The 20,537-nt window shown below is 34.2% G+C and overlaps 4 protein-coding genes across 9 annotated transcripts in view; 2 read left to right on the top strand and 2 right to left on the bottom strand.

The window, feature by feature from the left end:
* LOC105172905 (26S protease regulatory subunit S10B homolog B) lies at window positions 7-3,527 on the top strand. Its single transcript, XM_011094515.2, has 10 exons — window positions 7-118; window positions 1,071-1,190; window positions 1,506-1,642; window positions 1,738-1,899; window positions 1,980-2,066; window positions 2,143-2,229; window positions 2,323-2,460; window positions 2,587-2,778; window positions 2,848-2,946; window positions 3,238-3,527. The coding sequence occupies exons 1-10, from the start codon at window positions 16-18 to the stop codon at window positions 3,310-3,312; spliced, it is 1,200 nt and encodes a 399-aa protein (XP_011092817.1). The 5' UTR covers window positions 7-15; the 3' UTR covers window positions 3,313-3,527.
* LOC105172906 lies at window positions 3,928-8,273 on the bottom strand. Of its 5 annotated transcripts, none has more exons than XM_011094519.2 (5): window positions 8,033-8,273; window positions 6,671-6,926; window positions 5,570-5,598; window positions 4,489-5,439; window positions 3,928-4,316 (listed from the first exon to the last, which is right to left on the bottom strand). In XM_011094519.2, the coding sequence occupies exons 1-4, from the start codon at window positions 8,066-8,068 to the stop codon at window positions 4,504-4,506; spliced, it is 1,257 nt and encodes a 418-aa protein (XP_011092821.1). In that variant the 5' UTR covers window positions 8,069-8,273; the 3' UTR covers window positions 3,928-4,316; window positions 4,489-4,503. The 5 variants fall into 5 exon arrangements, with proteins under 5 accessions (XP_011092821.1, XP_020552691.1, XP_011092818.1 ...); XM_020697032.1 differs by having other exon boundaries at window positions 6,671-7,095; window positions 8,033-8,270; XM_011094516.2 differs by having other exon boundaries at window positions 6,671-7,095; window positions 8,088-8,270.
* On the bottom strand, window positions 10,413-11,307 carry LOC105172980. The gene is made up of 2 exons (XM_011094607.2): window positions 11,081-11,307; window positions 10,413-10,905 (listed from the first exon to the last, which is right to left on the bottom strand). Exons 1-2 carry the CDS (start codon window positions 11,157-11,159, stop codon window positions 10,685-10,687), a joined length of 300 nt encoding a protein of 99 aa, XP_011092909.1. The 5' UTR covers window positions 11,160-11,307; the 3' UTR covers window positions 10,413-10,684.
* LOC105172904 (phosphatidylinositol/phosphatidylcholine transfer protein SFH8-like) overlaps window positions 16,202-20,537 on the top strand; it is a 6,916-nt gene continuing 2,580 nt past the window's right edge. The window contains exons 1-11 of one of the 2 annotated variants that reach the window (XM_011094512.2): window positions 16,202-16,574; window positions 16,683-16,801; window positions 17,588-17,891; window positions 18,364-18,463; window positions 18,588-18,854; window positions 18,970-19,047; window positions 19,131-19,232; window positions 19,323-19,372; window positions 19,468-19,567; window positions 19,681-19,776; window positions 19,873-19,986. In XM_011094512.2, the coding sequence (XP_011092814.1) occupies window positions 16,768-16,801; window positions 17,588-17,891; window positions 18,364-18,463; window positions 18,588-18,854; window positions 18,970-19,047; window positions 19,131-19,232; window positions 19,323-19,372; window positions 19,468-19,567; window positions 19,681-19,776; window positions 19,873-19,986 (1,245 nt within the window). In that variant the 5' untranslated portion in view covers window positions 16,202-16,574; window positions 16,683-16,767. The remainder of the gene's footprint in view (window positions 16,575-16,682; window positions 16,802-17,587; window positions 17,892-18,363; window positions 18,464-18,587; window positions 18,855-18,969; window positions 19,048-19,130; window positions 19,233-19,322; window positions 19,373-19,467; window positions 19,568-19,680; window positions 19,777-19,872; window positions 19,987-20,537) is intronic. The other variant, XM_011094513.2, reaches the window with a different exon arrangement.

The following is a 20,537-nucleotide window of genomic DNA, read 5'->3' as shown; positions in this document are numbered from 1 at the left end:
GGAAAGAGACCGGCAATGGCTAGCGAGAGCAGCGATGACGCCCGCCGCAAGTCGGCGATTGCGGAGTACCGGAAGAAGCTTCTAAGTCACAAAGAACTTGAAGGCCGTGTTCGATCTGGTGCCGCTTACTTAACCCTATTTCACCTATTTAATTTTAGGATATTTTAAAGCGGCGCTGTTGCTTGGACTTATGTTTGCTTTACCGCAGGGTTTTTTTTTTTTTTTTTATCTATGCAGTGTTTTTGTGTATTTCCAGATTTTCTCTGGTTCTAGTTAGTAGTGTGTTTTGTAGGAAATTTATAGAATCTAGCATTCTGTTATTGGGGATTATAGTGTTTACTCGTTCTATTGAGCTAAGAAATTGGATGAAGAGTGGAGAATTTGCTATTATAGGGTTTTCATGTGAAGATGCAATATCCAGGTTTGAGATTTGACAATTTGATGGAACTGAGCGGGGTGTGGGATCTCATTTTGGCTGAGCAAGCTAAATTGGGCTTTCAGTTGATTGATCAGGCATTAAGCTGGAAACGGTGGAACAGCTTAGGTTGTGAAATTCGTGTTGTAGTTTTTTTCTGTGTGAGTCTCACTACTGCTATTGTGGGCTGGTCTTTGGATGATTGCTTGGAACTTGTTGCTTTTGTAGGACACTTCCTAGCGAATGCTTGTTCTGATTGCTCCAGCCACTTTCTTTATTAGGCTTGTTCGAGCATTCTATGTAAATACTGAGTGAATGTATTGTTCCATAGGTGTTGACCTGTTTGCTTCTGGAAAGAAGCAAATGCTACATTTTCCTTCCCTTCTGCGCCCTTTTTTTCCCGTCCTAGATAGAACGCATATCAATTTCAGTTCATATGTTTCTCTAGTCGGATTAATTGTTTGGTGCATGCTGATTTTTGTAAGTTCTGCTACTTAGTTTCTTTGGCTAATGTGGTTCGTGCTCCTTCTGATGATAGATCAAATCTAAAACTAGACTTGTTGAAGCAACGTTTGCCTCTATATGATATTGGGTTTGTCTTCACATCTGTAATGCACTATTGCTGTGACTAATGGGCATTATATGATTTTAATAGCAAGGGAGAATTTAAGAACTACAAAGAAGGAGTATGCTAAAACAGAAGATGACTTGAAATCACTCCAGAGTGTTGGGCAGATCATAGGAGAAGTTCTAAGGCCTCTGGACAATGAGCGCTGTAAGACATCTATTTGCTTTCTTTTATTTTTTCAAAGTATCTGTTTATTTTCTAAGAGTTGATCGCTGAATATTGTTTCTGCCACCTTGGTAGAACTGATAAATGTGTTCTGCACAATCTCTGAGCTCTTTTCCATAAATGCTCAGTAGACCAACTGTATTACTGTATAGATCTGTCTCAGCTGTGTCTAAGGTTGTTTGATCATTAACAGGCTGGGTGATTGTGATGACATCATGATCTCTAGGAGTTTCCATAGTTAGTCTTATTCTCTAGTTTCTGTTCAAGAAATGAACATCATTTTTATTATTTTCTCAGTGATAGTCAAGGCCAGCAGTGGCCCAAGATATGTGGTGGGTTGCCGCAGTAAAGTGGACAAAGATAAACTTACAGCAGGCACCAGGGTAGTTCTTGATATGACAACACTCACAATAATGCGAGCTCTTCCTCGTGAGGTGAAATATGTATAATAGTGTTATCTGGCAGGTTAAAACTCAAAATGGTTCAATCCAAGTTTCTCTGACTCATTATTTTATGATGTTTGGTGCAGGTAGATCCAGTTGTTTATAATATGCTCCATGAAGATCCTGGAAATGTTAGTTATTCTGCTGTGGGTGGCCTGTCAGACCAAATCCGAGAATTGAGGGAATCCATAGAATTACCTCTAATGAATCCTGAACTCTTCATTAGAGTTGGCATCAAACCTCCCAAGGTAACATTTGTCAGAGAACACCTGGCAACTTTATTACCCTTGGTTTGTGTTTTCGTTAATGCCTTGTTTATTTGTTCTAGGGTGTACTTCTCTATGGGCCTCCTGGAACTGGGAAGACATTGTTGGCCAGAGCTATTGCGAGTAACATAGATGCCAATTTCTTAAAGGTAGGCTTATAGAAACCCTGTTTTATAGCAGTTGTCATATCATTTTGTTAGCTTCTTACCAGTTGTAGTTGTGCAGGTTGTATCAAGTGCTATTATCGATAAGTATATAGGTGAGAGTGCAAGGTTGATCAGGGAAATGTTTGGGTATGCTCGTGATCACCAGGTATGTACTAGATGCAATATGGTATTTTGTTGACTGAATGTAAGAGCTTTATTAACTGCGTAACATCAAGGACCCCCTTTTCTTTGTGTGAAGCCATGCATCATATTTATGGATGAGATTGATGCCATTGGTGGACGTCGGTTTAGCGAGGGAACTAGTGCTGACCGTGAAATTCAAAGGACCCTTATGGAGTTACTAAACCAGCTTGATGGGTTTGATCAGCTCGGAAAGGTTCTGTTCTTGCTATTAAGTATTGAATGTATCATTATTGCATAGACATGAGCAGCCAGGCACAAAATATCCGAGTAACATACTGGCCTTGCTACAACATGATGTGATTTGGATTGTCATGCGCAGGTTAAAATGATAATGGCAACAAACAGACCTGATGTTCTGGACCCTGCACTTCTTCGTCCTGGTCGCTTAGATAGAAAAATTGAAATACCATTGCCCAATGAACAGTCAAGGATGGAAATTCTGAAGATCCATGCAGCTGGAATAGCCAAACATGGCGAAATTGATTATGAAGCTGTTGTTAAACTTGCAGAGGTAAGCTAAAAGACACTTATCCAACCTTGTTGCTGAAGAGTTTTTTGCTTAACATGTTCCATTTTCCAGGGTTTTAATGGGGCTGACCTTCGTAATATTTGCACGGAAGCTGGTATGTCAGCAATTCGTGCGGAGCGTGATTATGTCATCCATGAAGATTTCATGAAGGTAAACTATCATGCATCTCAGATATATGAATATTCAACTTACCAATTCCTTTATGGGATGTCATACATTATAAAGTTTCAGATATTGGAATGTCGGAATGCCATCATACATAGACTTATTATTCGTGGTCCATGTGCATCGTCTGTTAGTTCATGTGTGTGCATGCCTTTGCTTGTTCATAAAACTTGTTTATCTGGTTCCTTTCTCAACTAAGGATTCTCCTCTGGTAATCTTGTGGTTTCCACATTTGTTCACGGGGGAATTTTACTTTTATGCTTGAAAATTTTCCAGGCTGTGAGAAAACTAAATGAAGCGAAGAAACTTGAATCCAGCGCGCACTATAGCACTGATTTTGGGAAGGATTGAAATGCCTTGTAGTCCATACGGGATGGGAGCAAAACAGGTCTCGGTAGATGTGGTGTATCATCTTCTCAGAAGATCCTGTGACAGGGTGCAGTTTCTATTGGACATTTGTTTTTCACTTTTTGAGTCTCTCTGGTATCTCTGTATTTTAATTCACTAGCTGCAAGCAAATATAGTTCTTTTTATTACGTGGAACAAGTCTGTTGTGTTGATTATTACTTTGAATGCTAAGGAAATGCGTGTTTCCTGGACGAGCGCATGCAGATTAAACATCATCATACAGCCTTTTAGACGAAACAATTGCCAACATTTACCCCTTTTGGAGAACAACGCCACAGTATAGAGCAGCTTATGATCGATGGAACCAGCTTCAGGCATAACTATCATTGAATCACATCCGCCTCAAGTTTAAATATTTGCTGCCCCCAACAGTAATTTGGAAATTCTATTTCATAAATCATGTAGCTCCTTTTATAAATGTGATGACTTTGCAATTGGTTGGTTCATATTTAACTGGTATTGGGTTGACAGGAAGCTCAACATCAACTCCCATTCCACCCTTGCCCCACCCCAGAGAGAAAAAAATCAAAAACAACAAAGCGAAAGGGGACAAAAAGGTAAAGGGAACCACATAATGTCCGTAAGAGACTCAGATATCTGCCGTCGTGATGGCTATTACAAGATATTGGCCAACAGATGATTGGGATGCGCACTTACCACATGAAACAACCAAACATCACCACTATACAAAACAAAGCATAGTCAATAGGGAATTCACATTCCCGCTATCTTCCCTTTGTTTTCTTTTTCTTTTCCTGTATAATGAATTGAAACTTCATTTAGTGTTATACCAATTCTTTACAGTGTGTCTCAGCAGCAGCTATCCTATGCCTGCCTTGCGCCGATGAAGATACTGGTGGCCTACAGCCTGCTTCCTTCATGGTTTACTCTCCAATATTTGGGACAGTAGAGCAACCATGGAATCGAGGTTACACGTAGAACCATCTCTGCTCACAAAACGTGAAACAAAATAAATCAAATTGCAGAATTTCCCAGGAAATTGTAGTATGCAGATGTGTCAAAACTCATCCCACTAACATTTGCTTCTAGTGAGATCTCATGATAAAGAAAGATAACATGTTACTCGGTTCTATCAGAGTGATGAAGTTGGACACTTACTTTGTATCCTTAAGTTCAGTTCTTGCTAGATCTGGACCAGAAAAAGCCCTTTCTCTGAGTAGATTGATTCTCAGACAACAACCTAGTAGGTTTCAAGCTAAATGAGAAGTGCCGTTTCAGAAAAGGCTTTCCTTGCGAGCTCTTCATGCTCGTACTTGAGCCCATCTTAGAACTCCTTTCCTCAACTCCACTCTGTTTATGGTGATCAAACACAATATCACTGCTCAGATCACTGTCAACAACACGTTTCCTAGATCTCTTTCTGGCCTTCAAATCCAGTTCAGCTTTCAATGCCTTTTCAGCAGTCCGTTTCTCCCCAGAAGAACAAACTGGGCAAGCTGGGTCATACTTGTCCGTTTCAGGAGTCATATGCTCCAAGCATTCAGCATGGTAAGCATGTCCGCAAGTTAAAACAGCAACCACAGCCAGTTCATTAGTTGATATTAATTTTTGGCTGCTCCACGACCATGAGGATCTCTCAGTCAAAAGTTTTGTGCAAACACCACAAGTTTGTAGATCATCAGAGGTAGATCTTGATTTTCGGCCACTAGACCTGGTGACTTTGTCCCTACTGATGCCTGAGTTTTCACTATCAAATGACCACCTCTCTCTCCTAGTAGTCATGTGCTCTGAAAAGACAGGGATTGACCAGCTATCTGAAGACCCATTGGATCCCCTGGTTGATTCATTTCCCCAAGCAAACAAAGAGGCCTCTTCGGAAATTGAGAATGTTGGCGACTTGTATTCTGGAATCCGGATATCTGACAGGTGACGTAATAGCTGATGTCCGGGAGATCGGTGATGCCATCTTGAAGGAGTCAAGTTTGGAGGAGGAAGGTGACTGTGGGAAGACCGAGGAGATGCTGAAATCGATGAAACTGAAGGGGCCAAGGAAGATAGCTTTACAGGGGATTGATGTGAAACAGATGGAGATTCTGTTGACTCCTTCACCTGAGCAGTGAAGAGGGAGAAGAGAAATACACGATTCAAACTTCAGAAGAAAATTTGCATGCCACATATTTGCATTTTACATGGATTAACGATTAAGAAGTACCAAAACTAACTTACACTCTAAACGTACCTCTACCAGATTCTGCGAGATAGCTTGATCTGCAAAAGATGAAAATTTCTCAAATACAGAACCAGAGCAAAGTTAACATCTTTTCTTGTCTTCTCCATGTAAATCTCAGAGATAAGCATGATTCTGCTAGGACATACTGGAGAAGAACTTGATACATGGGATGCAACTTATTTCCACTTTGTTCAAATGGAGACAACTAATCTCTAATAAATATGCTCCAACTATTAATTATAATGCTGGAACAGCATCAAGTTACTGAGAGTTTCATATTTCTCTGTGATTAGAGATCTTTGATTGGGACATGGTAAAAGTCAAACTTCATCCAAACTATACTATGGACAATAACAATCCACCAAAATCTGCAAGCTTTAAGTCTTCTTAGACATTGAAGAAAAGCTCAATCAACTACAAAGCACAACCAGAGAGATTTTACAACTATCTGCAACCATAACATTCTTTCTGAGTAGCTCATCCTCTCATGTGACCTTGAACAAGGATTAACTGCAAGAGGCAACCAGAGAACTTTCAACATTTTATGCCCTCTCCCCTTCCCGCTCAAGCCGGAACCACATGATACGTAAAAAGCATCTATACCTCACCAAATATAAGAATTTCATAAATCTACTCCTCTGCTTCCGGGTGCTTCTACATTAACTTTACAAGATTCGACCCAGCAGAATAGGGAACATATTACTAGGTTGACCATAAAAGCAAGATCCTCGATATCCTCATTCATTGTCAATAATTATTTACGTTATAAAATATTTTATTTTCTTATTCAATTAGAGACCTCTTCAACTAAGCATGGAAACTGCACGAAAGAAGTCTGCCTGAGTATCACCCACTTTTGTACGAGAGAGATATTTCGTGATATCTCCCTTCCCTTTCTTATTACCTAATAACATCTAAAAATCCTTGCACCAATTGATAATACAGTAGAATGATAAAGACAAGAAATATAATATATTTTCCACTTCACCATCATGAAGATGAATAAAAAAGAATCTCAGGAAAATAGAACCAGAGTCAAACAAGTTCACCCCAGTTACCTCACTTAGCATTAACAAGTAGGGTGTGGCGGTGTGCCATATAGTAACTTACCAGAAGCTGGAAGTCTTAAACTACCTGCATTTCTTTCAGAAATTGGGGACTTCTGCTCTGAAGGTGACCTGAAACTATCTAATGGACCACCTTCATGAGAAGCAAATGTAGTTTCAACCATAGTTCCAGATTTTACTTCTACTCGTTGATGTCCACCACCTCCATCGCGTAAGCAATATGCAGGTGTCTCTTCCCCAGCTACTCGTCCACGGTTATCCCATCTAAAGCTCCAAGATGGTGAATAGCGGACATGCCTCTGCAATGTTTCAGAATGTGATCCATTTACTATAGCTTTATCCTTTGCAGCGACACAACAAACAGCCCCCATTCTTCTCAAGTACAGACCAAAGAATTGATAACTTATGACCAACTGCTTTCTATATTAACAGTCTCAAAATAAAAGAAGGACATCAGCAGAATATTACCTGCAGTACAAAGTAACTGTCAACAACATCTAACAAGTAGTTAGAAAGTCCAAAAACGATGATCCCTGTTTCTATCTGACAATGTTGTAAATAATAAAACATCCCCAACCATAACCCAGATATCTTGGTAAGCTGTATATCAAGCCTTAGAGATTCGTGACCACAACATTAATCCTCAATTCTAGGTAAATGTATTATACCAATCCCAATGTTCTTCAGATGATTAAAACATCATTAATGAGACTACAACTTGGAAGATATGCAGAAACAAAAATCATATTCTAGAACATCATCCAAAAAGGTGTGCATAGAAACTGAATAACTTTGAGATATACCTGCCCAATTATGATTCTTACACAAGATGGATTTAGATCTTAGTAAATTAATATCAACTACCGACCAAATTGTTCTATAAAGAAGCTCAATGAAACAAAAATACAGACCACCAACAGAATTCAACAATAAGCTGAATCAGAATCCCTGATTGATTTCCTATTTTACTTTTGCTGATTATCTACATCTTCAACAATTCGGATTAAATCCTTTCCTGGGTTCCATTAACCCAAGCTAAAAGTGCATACTAGCCAAATAATTGATCAGTATACTTTTTACTCATACAAATAGCAGTTGAATCCCACACGACAAAAACACAGAACAATTAACAACATAAATAAATGTAACAATTGCAACCAATAATCTTGCACTCGTAGCAAAAAGGAAAAATGAAAAACATAATTATTTTCATCCACTATTTTTAAAGGAAAATACTATGACAAACCCTAGAAACACAGCCAGCTCGAACCAAGACAGCTGAATAGAATTTGACGCGTAAACAGCAATTATATACCAACTAGAATTCACATAATTTTCATTCTCACCTCCTATAAACATACTTTTACCGCAAACGAGAACCAAAAACACACAGAGACACACATACCTGACAAAACATCAGCACTGTATTGAATCCCCACATAGAAACTAAAGAAACTTACGTGATCGAGCGGTACCGTTTGCCCACTCACGAACCCTAGAGAAGAATATGAGAGGCGTACGAGTGTGTGAGAGTCAGTGATTTATATATACACAAAAATATTAGTATAAACATTTATATATAATATAAAATGAATAATTACATATAAGTATACATATACATATATATATATATAGAGAGAGAGAGAGAGAGAGAAGAGACGTGGAAAGTAGAGAGAGGCAAGGTTCTGTCTGATTCCTCTTCTTTCATTACTTAGTTACGCTTCATGTATACAATTTACAGGGAGGGAAGATGACGGTTTATTTAACGGCGTTAGTTATCTCTGATGAAAGGGAAAAGGAAGGTCTATATCAAATTATAAATAATTAATTATTTTTTAATCGTAAATTTGTGGGTCTTAATTTCTAGTATTAGCAAAAAATCTGTATTTTTTATATAAAAATAAATAAATATCTAAAAATATTAATATGTAAATAAATCGGATATGGTTTTTTTTGTGTTTTAGCTTTGAAATTTCAGATACACAACAAGAAAAAATTGGTCTGTCAAAAAAAAAAAATTAAAGTTGGATTTCTTTTTTCTTTTTTTTTCAAGTTCATAAAATTATTTTATTTGGACAATTATTGCACTCCTTGATTTATAATTTATTTATACAAATTATTCATATATTTTGAAAAATTATATATACACTCACAAAAAATATTATCATTATTTACACAATGGTAAGTTACAAAAGACTCTCATATGGTTTGTCTTAATTACAAATATTCTCTCATTATTTTTAAAATTATAAATACTCCCATGAAATTATAATATTCTAACAAATACTCCCTACAATAAGTTGTCACAAGATGACATTTATTAGATTATTTATAATTTTTTACAGAGTATTTATAAATTTTCAAATAACGATGAAGTAATTATAATTATGACAAATTTTAGGGGAGTTCGTTATTATTTGTCTTTCACACAAACTATCAATACTTTTGAAAATTTTACGCATACATCCCTAAAAAAATTTCAACAACAATACGCAAACTACACCTATTTTTTTGTAGCTAGAAATAATTTTTATAATTATATCAAAAATAACAATAATTTATATAAATAAATTATAAATTGAGAGTATAAATGTAATTATCCAAAAAAATAATAATAGACATATTGAGGAAGTACAGTATTTTATTCTGTTGGCAACTTGGAAGTGGAGCTATCACTATCGCTCTTGCTTCTCCACACATTCTGAAGTTATGCCAACACGGGGAAATTGCGGGCAGTCTGGACTTTCATGGGTCCAAAACAAGAGGGCAATGTTTGGATTTATGGTTTCGACCGAGACAAGATAAAACATACATAATATTTATTTTTGTATTTTTACACCTTATTATTGTATTTTTTAATTTTATATATATATTTAATAATATAAAAGATACATGATTTGACAATAAATAGTGATTTTTGTCTCCAAAAAATACAAACATTAAACATATAATATTTATATATAAAAGAAATATGATTTGACAATGAACCGTGATTTTTGTCTCTCAAATCCCAACATCAAACTACACCACTTATTTTAAAGTATTTTAAATTACTTCAAAACACAATTCAAACATACCATCTATTTTCAACCCACGCTTATCTCTATTTTTCTCTCTCTATCTTCAAAATACAAAACAAAACATTTAAAACACAAATCCAAATATAAGGGAGGTGTTTTTCCCGATTTGGGCCCCATTTCACCCAAATTGATGGCCTGTTTTATATTTGGATTTAAGAGAAGATTCGAAAAAAGAAAATTATAAGAATTTAGAATCTATCATTTTTCAATAAAACGTATTGAAAATTAAAATTAAAGAATTGAAATTCTTTAAACCTAGAATTATAAAAAAAAATAATTATTAAATATTTGAAATTCATAATTTCAAATTCATCCATTCAAAAGCAGTTGCAAAACTCTCCAAAGCTATACTTAGTTATGTAGCTGATGTGTAAATAAGAATTTTAAATAATTCCAATATAGAATAATTCGAAATCCATGAATTTTTTTAAAAGCATATTTTAAATATAGAATCGAAGAGTTTGAAGTTCTTTTTAATTTATAATTACTCACATTGGTCCAAAGAATTTATTACTTGGGATTTGACATCCATGACTTTAAGTACGTCAATTCCAATCCATCATAATTTAATATGATAAAATGTGACGGATTAATGTTATTTGAATCGAAAAAATTGAAACCTTATGTTATTAAGGACTAAATCATGTCAGTATTATGTTTGATTGAACAAAAAAGCAATCACTTTTTATATAATTGGTCACTTTATTGAATTGTATATCAATCACTTGTCGAGTGTCTTGTAATTACTATATAGTTAATTAATTAATTTGAATCTAATCATATCCGATTTGAGTTACAATTTCTGGTACATTAATTACTTCAACTTCACTTTGCTGCATTCCAAGTGCAAACTAACATTTGTATAGGTAACAAGAGAAAAAGGATTGCTATGTACAGTACTGTTGCAAAAAATATTTATTTACATATATATATATATATACTCCTCAAAGCGAATGAAAATCTCCTCATCACTTTGATCAGTTGGGAATGAGTTTGAAACGCGGCTTCACAAGTGCCGGCGCAGGATCATATCTTCCATAGTCATTTGTTTCCACTCTGAGAACTCTTTCCTGGATCTCATCATCATGGCGTTGTTGCTTCCACAGTTCTAAGTCGTCATTCTCCCGCGATTCAAAGTCGTTATTAGTCGTTGCGATTTCCTTCAGCTCTGGGCTGTCCAATGATTTGGATAGTCGCACTGTATGCACAAATTGAGCAAAAGTAAGGCCAAAACATAATGCTGAACGATTATGATGAGATTTTTCACCCGACCCGTGTTTATGACTGGATTTGAATTTTTAGGTGCTCGACCCGGAAGAAAAATGCTGAATCCGGGTAATTATTAATGGGAAAATTGCTGTTGTCTTACGTACCTGCAAACGAGGTGGAGAAAATAGCTGCAGAAAAGAGGAGAAAAAGAAGGCTCTTCTTCTTCATCAGAACGAAACCCATAGCGTTCTTTTGGATGAACACGCTTTTAGTTATAATTTCTCTTCCCGAGGCAGATCGATCAGGCTGATCAGCTTCTGTTGGAGAAGCGTTATATATATATATATCCTTAGAATATTGTTGCACAAGAACAATAAAGTCAATTTTACCATAAAACAAAACATATAGGGATAAGTGGGAAATTAAACAGTTTTATTTTGTAAAGAAGAAGGCCATATATGCATCTTTTGCCATTAAAATAATAATACTGTAAAGTTGAGGGAGAGCACTAAGTCTAAGCGGTCAGTAGGATTCATGCATTAATCCAATGCCACGCTGTAAAATTTTGATTCAAACCAAATTTAGTCCAAACGCAATCAATTATACAATAACTACATATTCATTATTTGATTGGTATCTATATTGTACGACACAAATACAGTGATCCAGACATAGCAACACAAAAGTTTTTTTTTTTAAAAAAATTAAGACATGACACAGTACTGACACTATTATATAATAATTTTTTTAATTATATATATTCCCAATTTCTCATAAAATTAAAGGTAAAAATGCAAGCAGTCTCCTTTTAATATTGCAAATGAGCAATTTACCTACCTGTGTTTTTTAGAATGAAAATAGGGAAGTAAATCGGTCCGTTTTAAAAAATATATGGGATAAATTGCTATTACTTTTTTATAAAGGTGTAATTTTTTGGTGTAATATTAGAAGGAGGTAAATTGCAATATTAAAAATAAGAAAATTAAGCATAAAATAAACATGTTTTATGTCTAAATTCTTAACCAAATGTGACTTCAAAAAGATACATAATCACTTTATTTTAAAAAGTATGTAATGAAAAATTTATATCTATTCAATTTAGTTAAATTATAATGATCACCTCCAGAATTTTTAATAATTTCATCCCAAAGCTTTTAGTCTCAAATGAGTGAATTAATTTGTTTTTTTTTTTTTATTAAACTTTATTAACCCAAACCCCCCCCCCCCCCCTTTTTAAATGAAAAGACAGCTCAATTTTTTTTAATTTATTTGACAAAAAAATCAGTGTTCGACACCTTTTTTTTTTCTATTTTATTTTTTTAGACATGTGGGTGTCGTATCTAAAGTATGTCCGAATTGTGTCGTTATTTGTAGGCGTGCTACCAGTGCAATTTCGGTTTTTTTAAATCTATTTTCAAATTGAATTGTCATTGACAGTTTTATAAAATAATTTTTTAAATTATCACTTTTAAAATAAAATCAAAGATAATGTTCGAACGATTTGGCAGTTTTAATATTTATAACAAAAATAAGATGTTAAAACTAACAAAATTAAGAAATGAAACAAGCGTTTGCATGTAGCAAGCAAAAAAAATCAACATTATGCACCATAGACCACCAACACTCTCTACAAATTTTTAAGTAAATTAAAATATAAGATCATATATATTAATCCAATAAGAAAATACCTAATTAAACAACGGACAATGGTCGGTTTTAAGTAGAATAGAAATAAAAGGTAGAAAGACAGAACAAAAAAAACGGTAAGAGAAAAAGAGGGAGGAAAAAAAGATAGGAGAAAATAAATGGGTGAATAGCAATTTACCCTCATGTGATATTGAAAATGAGCACATTATCCTCTATGAAAAAGTATAACAATTTACCCCCTTGTACCTTTTCAAATGAAGCAATTTACCTCCTTGCTTTATTTTAAAAATCATAGGGGGGATAAATTATTGTATTTTAAAAAATATAGGGAGGTAAATCGCTATTTATTTTTTCATAAGAGGGTAATTTGCTCATTTTCGATATCACAAGGGAATTGCTTGCATTTTTTCCAAAAATAAATGAATGAAAAATTGAGACAATCTTGAGCTTAAAATTTGAATGGGCTTAAAGAATTAAACATATATATGTATGTAAATTTGTATAAAGTTCAAATATAAATTTTACAAAAATGAACTTTGTAATGTAAATCTTTGATAACATATGAATTTTGGGATTATATAATTCAGTATGAAATTCTCCTAAAAATTAAGTTTTTGTTGAATCATTATATATACAATTTAGAAAATTAATTATATATTTAGCAGTGCAGTGAAGTTTTTGGCCATTTTTTTAAGTATTGAATTAAAATTAAACTAATAGTGCGGTGCAATTTTACTCTAAATTTAGAATTGCGATTTAAAAATATATCATGAAAAACAATTCAATTCGATTTGATTAGGACGACTTTGAACAATTTAAATTTTTTTAATCATATTTATTTATTTGACATACATTGTATCGAATAATTTTTGAAGTATATTGACTATAAATGATAAATATATTATATTTATTATTTAATTAATGAATTAATGTCTGACCAATTTATGCTAGAATTTCCCCGCTATGTATACAGATACGAACTTCTGCTGTGTTAGTTTTTAATTGTTTATTATTCAAAAGACATTCTTTAAATATCTCTCATCATCACACCTCCTTCAAAACTAATATATATTTTTTTCTTTATCTGAATTTGTAAATATTAATTAAGTGTACCGTGCCCGCTCTTTCCCCAAGCCTCTGAGCCGAAAAGGAAAATGCAAAAAAGACAAGGCATAGGCCTGTCATTTTGTCTGGTTTACTGACATACCAGCCTAGGTTGCCCTAAACTAGCTTCTGTCCAAGTTTACCCACTTCCAAATATATTATAAAAAAAAACACACACACACATACACAAGACTTTAGAAAACGACGAAAGAAAAAAATGCAACCAATTTTTTGTAATATTATAAATAAATAAAGTATTTTTATAAAAATAATATTTACCTCTTTAGACAATAAGATAAAGTGCTTTATTTAAAAAATACAATGAATAAATTATTATTTTTTTTATAAAAATATAATTTATTCATTTGTAATATCACAAATACGTAAATTATATTAAACCCAAAGATAAAAAGAAGGCAGCCATTGCCACTATGAACAGTGGTGGAGATTAAATATCAGAATCACTAATTGCATTTTATTTTATTTTTCCTCTCTCTTTTTTTTTTCTTTGATAAAAGTGGCTTTAGAATATATTGCATGGTAATTACATTTTTTTATTAATATATATTCATCGCTTTATTAATAAAAATTGAGTGAATTTCTTTTTTAATTTGGTCAAGATATGAATTTTGCATTAAACGTGTTAGATGAAATGCCTGAAAAATATATGATCTATTGGACTTGGAGAATTAGACCAGAAGAAGCAAGAAGGGCATTGGATTTCCCTGAAAAGACAAAAAGAAATAAGATCAATTGGCCATGACGTATTTATTTTAATATATATATTTGAAAAAATAAAAAAATAAGGGTGGGTAAAATAAATAATACATAGAAAATATTAGTTAATAAAAATATTTTTTTAAAAAAAAAATATATATAATTATAATTTATAATCTAAAATAGCATTTTAGTGAGTTCACAACAAAGATTGAGTGAAAATCTAGTAGAGGCTAAATATACGGGCTCGTTATTAGACAAATATTAAAATTAAATAGGTACTTTATCAAGTAACGATAAGATATTTGCAATTATATTAAATTTTAAGGAAGATAGTTGTAATCGGCCCTTTGATTTTAAATAGACGAACAATTTTATGTCTTTATCATATCTTAAATTTTATTACAAAACAAATCAAATTTAAACATAATTTTTCAAACTTGATATCAATTTAAATAAATTTGAACAATAATATGCTCCGACTCGAATAATTTATAATCTTGATTTTGTGCAACACAAATTATAAAAAAAAAAAAAAAAACCTTATACATACATTATTGTACAGGTACAAGAGAATGAATAGACACATCATAGTTGATAAAGTCAAACTACTGAGAAAGGTCAGAATATAGGCAGCTGGAGGCTGGTGGTCCTCTAAGTCTCTAGCTGTTGTTGGTTTGTTAGTGCACCCAACTCAATTTCATTAATGAATATTGTACGACCCTCACATGAAGTTAGGTTTGAATGTAGATATTTCACTTTTACATTTCTTTCTTCTGAAATTATACCTAATTTTCTTGACTTTTGACATCAATTTTACAATTATATAAATTAATTCGACGTACGTTAATTGTAACAACATTAATAAATTCACATAAACCGATACTCAACATTTATGATTATCAAGAAAATCTATTTTTCTAGTCTAATTTAAAATAATTTTCTCAGAAGCATCATCTAAAATGAAAATTATAACCGATGTTGTAATCTATATTAAAATGACGCATACACTCTCACAAGGTAGGTTATAATTTTAAATTGATTTAAATACAATTTTATTTATAATTTTAAATTGATTTAAATATAAATTGATCTAATAATTAAATATGAGATCCTCGTAAATTAATACAATAAATGAATTTGAATTTCACTAAATATATAAGAGTTTGTCTTAATTTATGTGGATTTACGGAATTTATGTTCGAGTTATTATTTAATTAATTTTTATATCAATTTTTTTTTTGTATTGATATATCTCATGAAGGATGTAAAAGATAAAAGGGCTAAAAAAGGGCTAATTGTATTTTGTAATTCAAACTATAATCGTTTTTACACTTTAACGTGTAAATTTTTTGTGGTGGTCAACTTACCATTTTTATTATATAAAATTTTACGTTTTGTCATTCATGACTATTTTTTTATCAAAAAATATCACATGTAGTATATATATAATATTTAAGAATTATGTTATGTAATATTTTTCCAACAGAAAAAATTATTAAAAAATAGTTACTTACGATAAAATACAAATTCCAAAAAAAAAAAAAAAGGTACTCTTACTATTGCACGGCAAGCTGGTGGCCACTTCTTTACCTTAATTCAACCAAATAAATTATTAAAAAATAAAAGAAAGAAAGAAAAGAAAGTCAAAGTGGTTATTAACTGTGCGCCGACACCATTTTGTGATAACCAGAACATAATGATGGACAAATCACGTGCCAATCATGTGCATTAATGAGCTCACCGGGCCCTGACCAGCCGGTACCCGTAATAAATAAATAATACACTACTGTACAAAAACTTGAGGGTCGCCTCCCCGAATCCATTTTGGCGCTTGAGGGCAGGGGGACATTCCTATTTCCTCATTCCATCCTCTCCCCCGCTCCTCCTGCCACGTGTACTGGGTCCCACGGCTCCCCCACTAAAATGCAGCCTCCCGCAGATAATCCTTTACCCCCCTAGTGTCTCCCCCACTCCCTCTCTTCTCTCTCTCTCTAAAATCGCCGTCGCTCAAGTTATCCGGCGATACATATACGCATTTATGTAATTAATACTTTTTCTTTTTTTTTCCGGACGGCCGTTTTATTTTCTTTTTTCTCTCTCTGAATTTAATTCCAGTCGCCGTTACGGATGTTGATGCATTTATTACCGTAGGATCAGCCTCGTGATTCGTGCTGGTACTTTTTGGAGGTATTGCTTTACTCTGAATTGAACTCTTGAGTTTTCGATCCGGGAAGATTTATAGGTGTTTTCTTTAATTATTTCAGTTTATTCAGCTGATTAAAGTTTGTTTTTCAGTGGTTGAAGATTTGGTGCTGCTTTCTTGATCGATCGATAGATTGTTCGGCCATCAGGAATCGGTTGGTGGTGATCGAGTATTGCGATGTCTGGACCTTTGGATAGATTGGCGAGGCCTTGTAAGTGATTTCTGTTTATTGGTTGTTCCTGATCTGCAATTTTTGTACGGGGAATTAGCTGAGGTTTTATTGGCTTGTGAGATTTAGGGTTTTGCTGGTACTGAATGGATGAATGTGATGAACATTGTTTTCCTTCTCCAATTTGAGCTTGTTAGTGCATCTTTTTTTTCGTTTAATGGTTTGTGTTAGGGCTTTTGGGTTAGAATGTCGGAGTTGGAAAAACAAGAAACAAAAGGGGAGACGATTCCTGGTGGATGTGAATGGTGCTCATTGTTGTGAACCTTTTCCTTCTTTTTAGTCGTTAAGGATTTGAGGACCGGGACTGCTATTGGTACAAGTAATTTTTAATAATTCTTGATGTTTAAGTGGAATATTGTCCCCGACGCAGTTAGGGACTTATCTGCATCTATGAGTTTTCTGTTCATGTTTATCCAAGTTTGGCTAGTTGAATTTTCTTTCTAAAGCTGTTGCTAAAGGTTGACTAGAATGAAGAATCAAACAGATAAGCTTCTCCTAGAATTTAGGTAATATGCGTAGTGTCTTTTATTTACTTTTGTGCCTGTGCTTCCTATACGCGGACGCATGCGAAGCAACCTATTTGTCATTTCTTGATAACCTGGAATTGATAGCACTTCTTTGCAGTGCAATACTACTGTTGCATTGAGCTTTTAAGTGTGCTTGTAGGACTAAATCCCTTAGGAGTGGACTTATTACTTCAGAAAAGCCAAAAACTATATGATCATGCTTACTTTTCAAATTTCAACATGTTTCCTTCTGGTGGAACAGGCTTTGAGGGGTCATCTGGTAACGATGAGAGAAGAGAGAGAAAATCTGATTTTGAGAATTCAGAGGATGAAAGAAGAACGAGAATTGGTTCTTTGAAAAAGAAAGCATTGAATGCATCATCGAAGTTCAAGCATTCTCTCAAAAAGAAGAGCACTAGAAGAAAGAGCGATGGTCGTGTCAGTTCAGTTTCAATTGAAGATATTCGGGATGCTGAGGAACTGCAAGCTGTTGAGTCATTTCGACAAGCCTTGATATTGGATGAGCTGCTGCCAGAAAAGTTTGATGATTATCATATGATGTTGAGGTTAATATTCTTTATTGTTGTGACTTTTATTTAGATACGTTTTGAATGTGAAGCTTCACGTTGGAGAGGAGCATCCTTGATTCTCTACCACTAGATCATGAGGAAATCTAGGGAAACACAGTCTTATTCTGCAAAATTTGGAGTTGAAAGGTGTCCTTTATGATCTTACTATGGACAATAATATACTTAGCATGGTTTTCTCTCTCAATATTCTGGAGTTAATTTAGTATTTGATACTCCATCACTTCTGATGGGACAAGTTTTAATATCCCCAGTATTATTATACTGACACTTTCTCTTGGTAGGGCATTCTGGCTTGAGGCCTCCATTTAATATGTCATTGGTACTTCTACCCTGCAGTAGTTTTGTCTTGTAGAGTTTTATTTTGTCTTGCTTTTTTCTGCATCTCTTGATGCTCTTATGAACAAAAGAATCTTCAATGTTTTAAGACTCTTGAGAGAGGTGCATGCAGGTTTCTGAAAGCAAGGAAATTTGATATTGAAAAGTCAAAACTCATGTGGGCTGATATGATTCAGTGGAGGAAAGAGTTTGGTACTGACACAATTATGGAGGTAAAACTTTGTAATATTCTGCCAGTGGCTCATAAGAATGATTTCGTTTTCTTGTCGTACTTGTTCTTTCATATTCTCAGCACTACGTTGAAAATTTTCTGAATTATTTGTGTTTCCTGCTCAGGATTTTGACTTCAAAGAGTTGAATGAAGTTTTGAAGCACTACCCGCATGGCTATCATGGTGTAGATAAAGAGGGAAGGCCTGTGTACATTGAGAGACTAGGGAAAGTCGAGCCAACTAAACTTATGCAAGTTACAACAATGGATCGTTACATAAGATACCATGTGAAAGAATTTGAGAAAGCCTTTGCCATTAAGTTTCCAGCTTGTACCATTGCCGCCAAACGGCACATTGATTCAAGTACGACTGTCTTGGATGTTCATGGTGTGGTATGTCAAAAACCTTTTTGCTTTGTGTTTACATAATTGTCATGATTTAGATTTTCTTGATCGGTCTATGCAACTGTATATATAATTCTCTTGTATCTGCCATATTGTTTTGCAGAGTTTTAAAAACTTTACCAAGAGTGCGCGGGACCTCATTACCCGGCTCCAGAAGATTGATGGCGATAATTACCCTGAAGTAACCCACTGGATTCTTAACTTGATCAGTTCAAGATGCTTTGTATATTATCGGTTCATAATCATGTCATCTCTTAATTGCAGACACTCCATCAAATGTTTATAATCAATGCTGGTCCAGGCTTTCGGCTATTGTGGAATACTGTAAAGAATTTTATAGATCCGAGGACAGCTACTAAGATTCATGTATGTTGGTTCGTACTTTTCATCATTTGGGAACTTATTGATTTGCTGACTCTAAGTTGTGGTTCTCTCTTTTGCTGGAATCTGTTACAGGTTCTTGGAAATAAATACCAGAGCAAGTTGCTTGAAATAATAGATGCCAGGTGAAAGTTGAAATAACATTTGTTGTCTTGCTTGTAACCTACTATCATTGAAGTCCTTTTGTGTGCGCTTAACATGCTTTTATGTGCTTGTGCAGTGAACTGCCAGAGTTCTTGGGAGGAATGTGTACCTGTGCAGACCAAGGTGGTTGCCTTCGCTCTGATAAAGGACCTTGGAAGAATCCAGATATACTGAAGGTCCTAACTTGCCTTGATTGTATAGTTCTTATGTTGTAACATAATCGTACAAGTATTCCCTTATGAAATTTGTTTCAAATTTAAGATAGTTTACTTATTGGCTTGTGCTGCAGATGGTGCTTAATGGTGAAGCACGGCGTGCCAGGCAGGTTGTTAAAATTATCAACAGTGAGGGGAAGGTGGTATATGCCAAACCTCATTACCCCATGGTATGGTGGCTTTGCCTTTTTTACACTGTTGGCTCATGTTATATCATTAGGTTTTTCTAAGTGGATGTATTTTATCTCTGTCGGTTGTTGCAACAGTTGAAAGGCAGTGATACATCTACTGCAGAGTCTGGTTCTGAAGCTGAAGATATTGCTTCACCAAAAGCCAGTAGAAATTATTCACACCTTCGGTTGACTCCAGTTCGTGAGGAGGTATGGTTAAGCCAAGCTTCATAGTTAGATCATATGTTTTATGGTTGAAAAGAAACTGATTTAGTTATGAACTCCTTATTTAGTGTCAATATAGCAGCAGGCCTGTGTAGATTTCTGAAAGTTGATTCTTCACCAATAAAATGTTTAGTTGACAGCTGTAGGTACAACCCACTCCAATTCCTTGAAAGAAGGGATGACTCTTGTATAGAAGATTTATGCTACACTTATTATAATTTCATCCAACTTCTGGTAACTCCATCCATGAGCTATACTAGTGGGTCACCCTAGTATAATTAACTGATTGCTTTTTCTTTTCTTTTGAGATCGAAAGACCTTTAAGGAAATGAAGATGCTTGCCCATGTTGCCAATTTCTGTCTTGTTTGGCTGCCTATCATAAATGTAAATAAATATCTAGAGAACCAGGACCTATACAAACTTTATATTTTTGCTTATTTATATTTTTCTAGCTCATTATATCTCAAATTTCTCACTCTTACTGCCCCTTTGGGAGTGGGGGAGTGTTGTCCAATAAGTTGGGTTGAGAATTGTT

The sequence above is a fragment of the Sesamum indicum genome, linkage group LG10 (genome assembly GCF_000512975.1).
Source record: "Sesamum indicum cultivar Zhongzhi No. 13 linkage group LG10, S_indicum_v1.0, whole genome shotgun sequence".
NCBI lineage: Eukaryota > Viridiplantae > Streptophyta > Magnoliopsida > Lamiales > Pedaliaceae > Sesamum > Sesamum indicum.
Note: the sequence above shows the minus strand (reverse complement) of the source record. Positions and strands in the feature narration are given on the sequence as shown.

Coding starts and splice junctions, on each gene's coding strand:
- LOC105172905 (XM_011094515.2), top strand. CDS start 16: ATGGCTAGCGAGAGCAGCGATGACGCCCGCCGCAAGTCGGCGATTGCG. Junction 1,900..1,979: donor TTGGCATCAAACCTCCCAAG/GTAACATTTGTC, acceptor TATTTGTTCTAG/GGTGTACTTCTCTATGGGCC. Junction 2,067..2,142: donor TAGATGCCAATTTCTTAAAG/GTAGGCTTATAG, acceptor GTAGTTGTGCAG/GTTGTATCAAGTGCTATTAT.
- LOC105172906 (XM_020697032.1), bottom strand. CDS start 6,998: ATGGGGGCTGTTTGTTGTGTCGCTGCAAAGGATAAAGCTATAGTAAAT. Junction 5,599..6,670: donor TTTAAGACTTCCAGCTTCTG/GTAAGTTACTAT, acceptor CATCTTTTGCAG/ATCAAGCTATCTCGCAGAAT. Junction 5,440..5,569: donor TCTCGCAGAATCTGGTAGAG/GTACGTTTAGAG, acceptor TTCACTGCTCAG/GTGAAGGAGTCAACAGAATC.
- LOC105172980 (XM_011094607.2), bottom strand. CDS start 11,159: ATGGGTTTCGTTCTGATGAAGAAGAAGAGCCTTCTTTTTCTCCTCTTT. Junction 10,906..11,080: donor TTTCTCCACCTCGTTTGCAG/GTACGTAAGACA, acceptor TTGTGCATACAG/TGCGACTATCCAAATCATTG.